Source organism: Montipora foliosa, chromosome 6, assembly GCF_036669935.1.
Source record: "Montipora foliosa isolate CH-2021 chromosome 6, ASM3666993v2, whole genome shotgun sequence".
NCBI classification, from domain to species: Eukaryota; Metazoa; Cnidaria; class Anthozoa; order Scleractinia; family Acroporidae; genus Montipora; species Montipora foliosa.
This window is the reverse complement of record NC_090874.1, coordinates 27,118,432-27,125,931: the sequence shown is the minus strand read 5'-3', so window position 1 is coordinate 27,125,931 and position 7,500 is coordinate 27,118,432. Positions and strand designations below refer to the sequence as shown.

General features: G+C 40.4%; 1 protein-coding gene across 1 annotated transcript in view; it reads left to right on the top strand.

The window, feature by feature from the left end:
- Positions 1-7,500, top strand: part of LOC138007060 (cGMP-specific 3',5'-cyclic phosphodiesterase-like) — a 104,245-nt gene that overhangs the window by 85,620 nt on the left and 11,125 nt on the right. The window contains exons 13-15 of the mRNA XM_068853750.1: positions 4,980-5,126; positions 5,647-5,754; positions 6,849-6,958. Of these exons, the coding sequence (XP_068709851.1) occupies positions 4,980-5,126; positions 5,647-5,754; positions 6,849-6,958 (365 nt within the window). The remainder of the gene's footprint in view (positions 1-4,979; positions 5,127-5,646; positions 5,755-6,848; positions 6,959-7,500) is intronic.

Sequence of the window (7,500 nt, the reverse complement as noted above, 5' to 3'; positions counted from 1 at the left end):
CTAAGCGATCTGTTAAGATCACCGATAGTTTCACATAAATCTCCGCAAATGTCATTTATTCCATAACCTGTACGTTATGTAATAAATTCTACATTGGTGAGACAGGTAGACGACTAGGCTACCGATTCCGCGAACACCTTCGCGATGTTGAGAAGAATGACAAAGGTGCATCTAAGCCAGTCGCTCGTCATTTATTCTCCCTAACCACTCCAAACAACAAGTGGCTATCTGCGGCCCTTCCCTACATCTAGGTACGACGGAAAGCCGAAAGAATCTGGAACAAAAGTTCATCTTCCAAATCGGCACCCTTAATCCCCACCGTATTAACGAACGATTTTCATTTAACTAATGTGTTCCTGTTTTTCACGTTACCATGTTACCACCAATAGCGTAGCTCCTACTCTGCTAAAAAAGGTACACACAACCCATAATTCCTCGATTCGCTTTGCCGAAGGGCTATTGCTCGAAACGTCAGCTTTTAGAATCCCTGTGCGGTGGTCAATTTACATTATCAACTCCGTTGATAAAACCACATTTTTTTTGTACTACTTCCCCACCGACGCAGCACCACAGTTTCTTTAGAAACTACCCCATTTATACATTTATACCCGCTGGGACTGGGACCTAATGGCGTCCACCCGTGTCTCCATTAGGCTCTTAGGTTTTTGGCTTTCTTAGCTTTGCCATGTTCGTTATGGTTCAGGGAAGTACGCCATCCTACACTTAAGGAACACAGTTCGCTACCTTTCTTATCCTCCGTGTTTTTCACGGTCAAAGAACAACGTTCTCATAGGATAAAGGCACCAGTGTTGAGATCAACGAAGCATGGCGTACTTGTGCTATTATTACCAGAAACACCTTTCATCACAAGAAGTTTGGGTCATGAAGTCATCTTACTCTGCGGGGATGTTCAGTCCCTCCCTGGTCCTCCAGAAAACCTTTCCTTTGGCCCGGTGGAAAGACCCAACAGAAATACATATTCGACCGCCAGGTTGACTGAGTTGGGCAAAACCGACCGATTGCCAGCAATCAACAACACGCTGATGCTTCGATTACAAAATCTTGGACTTTGGAATACTGCTTTCAACCAAAATCTATTTCCGATATTAGTCATTAGCACACGACCTTTTAAAACAAATTGCTCACTACGAAGCTCAAGGTTTTTGCAATCTTATAATTGCAATAACTGTGTTGTTTTTTCTCAGGGAGAATATATTAATAACCAACGCAATAATTCAACCTTGGTCCAATGCTCCGCAGCGATTCCCGTTAGAATAACACAACGCCCTCAAGCACCGCATGGAAATAAATATCTGCACATACGGTTTTATGATAATTTTCGTAAATGCAACAAAACAGGAAATTGGAAATTGCATTCAGATCAAACTAGATGATAAAAGCACGAACAACAGTCGACCTAAACAAAGCTCATTACCCGGTTTTTGTTTAGTTAACGCACGCTCTGTTTTTTTCGAAGCTTGATGAGTTAAGTGCGCTGCTGGCTGCAAACGTAGTTGTGATTCCGTGGCAATTACTGAAACACGGCTGAATGGGGATTTTGAAGATGACCTGTTATCGATTTGTGGTTATAACATTTTCCGAAGAGACCGGGTGCACAGCCGAGGGGTTGGTCTCTGCGTTTATCTGGCTCAAAAAATACCTTGTAGATGTCTACTGGACCTGGAAAACCCTAATTTTGAATGCTTATGGGTCTGGTTACGCCATAACCGGCTATTAAGACCATTTTCAGGAATCGCTGTGATGTGGTTTATCATCCACCAGGACTCCCTGCAGAAGAGCAACCAAAGCTTCAATGAATATTTAATTAATACCTTTGACTTTTTGCGAAATAAGTATCCATACTGTGGGGTTGTTGTTTATGGTGATTTCAATGATTTTGATATTTAACACCTCCTGTCTAGCCATAACCTAAAACAAGTTGTGGAATTACCGACTAGAGGCTCTGCAATTTTAGATCTTATAGACACAAATTTGCATAGCAAATATGTGAGCCAGCGTATTTTGGCTCCACTAGGATCAAGCGATCATAACATTGTGCAATGGTTACCTAGTTTGGAAAATGTTACACACGCAAAGCTTATTAAGCGCGTGGTACGTCGGTACCCCCGGTCTGGTATTGACGTTTTTGGGAGGTGGGTAACCACACATGACTGGTAAAGTGAACTTGGTTCCAGTCCAACGGCCGATGATTTTGCTGCCGCCTTTACATCACAGCTAACTGGAGCGGTGGATCGTACATTCCCTCTGAAAACCTGAAAGTGTAACCATAGTGACAAGCCTTGGATAACACCAGGCATTAAATTGTTAATCACAGACCGACAGAGAAGCCTTTCAGAGTCTAAACCTGCCCCTTTGGCGGTCACTAAGGCATAAAGTGCAACAAGAAATTGCAGAAAGCATACTATAAAAACAGGATTTAAGGAAATACGATTGCGGCAGGTGGTGTGGTACTGTTAACAGACTGACCGGCTGGTCCGAGAAAGCATCGTCCTACTCGCTGGAATGTGATGGTAAAGTCCTAAATGAGATGAACTTAGCTGACACCTTAAACAAATTTTATGTTTCCGTTAATGAGGACATTCCACCTTTGGATGCCACTACAATGCCAGCTCTCTTGCCGGCTGAGACTTGTGTTCCAACTATCCAACCTCATGAAGTTTGCAGGAAGCTCTTGGCAATTCAGCCTTTCAAAGCCCAGGGACCTGACAATGTGCCACGTCGTATTCTGAAAGAATTCGCCTACGAATTAGCGGAACCTGTCACCACAATTTTTAACGCATCCCTTGCTTCTGGGATTGTTCCTGCTATTTGGAAGGATTCAAACATCACGCCAATCCCAAAGATCCAGTCTCCTACAAATGAAGGTGATTTTAGACCTATATCCCTAACGCCCTGTCTGTCTAAGGTTTTAGAGGACTTTGTGGTCACGTGGACGATTGACGATATCAGGAATAGGATTGACCCCATCCAGTTTGGCTGCTTGAAAGGTACATTCACCGCTTGTTGCCTCCTTGACATGATGCACACCTGGTTGTCCTACCTAGATTCACCTAATACCTAATAAACACCGCCGTCTTTGCTTCTTGGATTTTTCGAAAGCATTTGACCTTATTCGTCACAACGTACTGATTAGAAAACTGGTAGACTTAGCTGTTCGACGATGTCTTATACCATGGATCATTAGTTTCCTCTCAAACCGGAGACAACGCGTAAAACTTGGAGAAGCGTTTTCGGATTGCCTGCCATGCAGTCAATGCCGGTGTACCCCAGTGAACTAAACTGGGCCCTATTCTATTTCTCATCATGATCAATGACTTATCCATACCTACTACTGAGACGAATCCCTGGAAGTTGTAGACGATGTTTCTATTTCGGAATGTCTTACTAAGAACAATGGTGCGTCCATTCAGTCTACATTAGACACTGTCAGCTCCTGGGCTTCGATGAACCTGATGCTAAAAGGTGTAAAGAGCTGTGTATTTCTTTAAAGCGACCCTTTCAGCTACCCCCCTTAACGAATTGATGGAGGAGTAATCGAAACAGTTCGTTCGCACAAGGTTCTAGGTTTGGTTATCCAGGACAATCTGAAATGGAATGAGCACATCTGTATGATTGTTTCCAAGGCATCCAAGCGTCTGCACATTATCCGCGTTCTACGTAGAGGTGGCGTCAATGCGGCTGATGTTCTTGTTATTTATGTCGCCCTCGTACGTTCCGTCCTCGAGTATTGTTGCGTGGTTTGGCATAACGCCCTTCCCGTCTATCTGTCTAGTAAAAAACAGAGCGGGTCCAAATGCGAGCTTTAATAAGGATAATATACCCTCGATCCTTATACCAGGAAGCCTTACAACTTGCTGAAATAACTATTCTTGAAGATAGGCACAATGAACTCTGTATGACGGCTTTTGATAAAATTACCAAAGACGGACCCTTGTCAAAACATCTAGCCCCGATAAGGTCTATTGCCCATGACTATTCCCTTAGAAACTCTAACTTTTGGACGTCTTTTAAATATAAAACCGAGCGTTTTAGGCGAAGCTTTTTCCCTAGTACTGTCCTAATGGCAAACGCAACATCTTTTAAAAATAATGTTCTAGTAGTTATGATTGAAATTTGTGTAACTATTGTAGGATTTATAATTTTTAACTATTTTGTAAACCCAGTCCCAATACGATTTTTTGTAATTTTCTGAACCTTGTAAACACAGTTTTAATGCGAGAATGTGTCGATTAAACATCGTTATTATTATTATTATTATTATTATTATTATTATTATTATTATTATTATTATTATCATCATCTAAACGATCACAGTCTTCGCTGGGGTTCTTTTAGTGCATCAGCCGGGCGCAAACCATGCACCTGAGGCATCAGTCACTCAAGTCAATCTTTCTGTTCAGATACCAAGCACCTTTCTGAGGATTCGCGCAGATCCCAGCATGCAGATCTTTTGAATCTCTGTCACAGAATCACTCTTTGCTACTTTCTCGATGTTTTGTACCATTCCCTTTTTTACTGTGCCAAGCGCACCAATAACTACAGGGAACACTATGGTTTTCATCTACCACATTCTCTGTATTTCAACTTCTAAATCTTTATACTTGCTTTTCTTTTCGATTTCCTTCAATGCAATGTACATATCTGATGGGACAGTCATATCAATCATCATCATCATTATTATTATTATTATTATTATTATTATTATTATTATTATTATTTATTTATTTATTTATTTATTTATTTATTTATTTATTTATTTATTTATTTGTATTTCACGTCATCAGATCAGTTTTGAATATTGAATATTTTGGTTGCAAAGTGGATGGGACTCACTTTGACAGTGTCTTGATTGTTTTAATTTGAATATCAAATAATGCATTTAAAAGAAGTGACGAAAATGGATGTTTGCTGTTTCAAGGTCGTTTGTTTACCATTAACCTAATGTGTATTGACTTTAGAAACAAAAGATTGAAAGTGCAGATTATTACAAGTTGTATACGTTCGAGTTCAATGATTTTGAATTGACGGATGATGAGACCATTTTGTCATCGATACGAATAATGCTTGAACTGGGTTTTATGAATGCTGTCCATACCAAAGAAGAGGTGAGTTTACAACGGCAAAAAGGCCATGCCAACCTATTTTTTAATTGTTAATTGAAAATAAATTAGCAATATTTCGTGCTTGTCTTAAAGACTTTTTATTTCCGTTTTCTCTTGTGAACTATATATCTATGTATGTATTAAAGCCATGTATTTTAAACCAATCAAGAATTTACCTCTTCTCTTTATCAAAAAGAAGGATAGCCAATTTTTCTTCGTCTTCACATGATCTCAAGGATGCCTTGTTGGTGTCCCAAAGCAAACTTCATGGAATTCAGCTTTTATCTTACTTAAAAGTTGTTTTGTCCAGTATTGCAGAAACCTTTCGTTTCGTCACGCAAGGGATACCAAGAGTTGTCGGCGCTAAATTGGTGTATAAAGGAAATAAGATATCAGGGAATTTCATGTTTTTAAAAATCTTTATTTGCACCTGTACTTTATAAAAGCGGGCTAACGTACGATAAAAATTTAACAATTTATGTTTTGTGAACCAACCTGGTATGTGGAATTATTTTCTTTACAGACCGTGTGTCGTTGGTTGCTTAGTGTCAGAAAGAATTACCGACCAGTTATTTATCATAACTGGAGACATGCATATAATGTAGCCCAGAGCATGTTTACAATGCTTACGGTAAGATGGACATTCCAGGCAGCTTTTTTATACAGATACATTTAATCACAGTTCAGATCAACAGAGTCAGTTCTCTCCGCCTGACCAGGGTTAGCAACTGGTATTTACTGAGCCACTCTTACAGTCCGCTTAGGAACGTGCAAGCAGTAATTTAGTGTTTCGGTTTAGAGAGATAAATCGCAAGTTTCTTGTAATGTTTTTTTTTTTTGCCTTTTCATGACCTTATTAAACTAAGAAAGCTGTGAAGGTATTATTTCTTTACACGAAGATGCTTTATGAACGTCTTAGAGAATTTGCATCATATGCCTTAAGCGGCCTTCACACGACAAATACGAGTTTGCCATCACGAAAAAGTTGGTGAAAAGTTGGCGAGAATAGAGGCAAGTTCTCTTTGTCGCCAGCATGTTTGAGAACTCTGTTTTTGTGTCTTTCACAGACGCCAAATTAAGTTTGCCAACACACGTGTGTCGTGTGAAGGCCGCTTTACGTCTAAAAAGAATATAAACCAAGCGAAGCTATGATCCTGGCAGTTATGAGCGCAATTTTAGCCGTTGCGTAGAGAAGCGCGAAAAATTCAGGACTTCAACGGGGTTTGAACCCGTGACCTCGCCATACCTGTGCCATGAAGCCACTGACATTGAGAGCTGGTTTTTTGTGGGCTCTAACGTTCCCATGTTGAACGAATCAACGAATGAAATGATCTATGAAATGAATCATACATTGAGCTGCGGATATGATATATATCATATATCATATCACTTCATTCTTAGAACAAAAACTTCGTTAACAGTCGTTGCGTTGGGCCTCGAAACTCTGTGAAATCAAGACTGCCAGCAATCGCTTTTATGTCAGTCGAGCTGCGCTGGACTAGTTTTCCCTTCCGCTTCGAACATACTTTGTCACGAAATCAAAGATAACGGCCAAGGGAGGCTATGGAAAGTAGGGAGCCTCTCTCGGCCCTTTCTTTCGATTGCGCGACAAGGCACGATTGACTATAAAAGGGTGCAGCATCACTGACTGCTTGCAGTCTTTGTTATCGGGAACAAATGTGTCAGACAATGCCGGATGACGTTACCTTTTGGTTTATTCCTCAGACTGGTAACATGAGAAGATTTTTCTGCGATCTTGAAATATTTGCTTTAATCGTGGCATGTTACTGTCACGATTTGGATCATCGTGGTACCAACAATGCTTTTCAAACCAAGTACGTATTGAAACTGCAACGCGAAGAATAGTATTTCATTTTGTATAGGCAAGAACGACCACAGGCGACCCAAGCACATAATTTGAATTTTCAGTAAACGTAACGGTTTGTAGGGGAGAAGGCAAAACGCGGAACCCTACTCCATGGAATGCCCTAAAAATAATTATTTGGTCATATTTTATAATCTATCAACATGGCGAGGTATTTCGATGTACATACGTGTACAGTTCGATGCAGTTCACGAATTGGCCGCCATCTTGCAGTCCCTTATTATAGTGTATTTTTAAACAAATATTCATAAAAACCGTGTACCACCTGCATACCCATTCAGACCTGTGTATACTGCACTGACGAGGTATTTCGATGTACATACGTGTACAGTTCGATGCAGTTCACGAATTGGCCGCCATCTTGCAGTCCCTTATTATAGTGTATTTTTAAACAAATATTCATAAAAACCGTGTACCACCTGCATACCCATTCAGACCTGTGTATACTGCACTGATGAGGCCAGAAGGCCGAAGCAGTACTGTCTGCAGTGT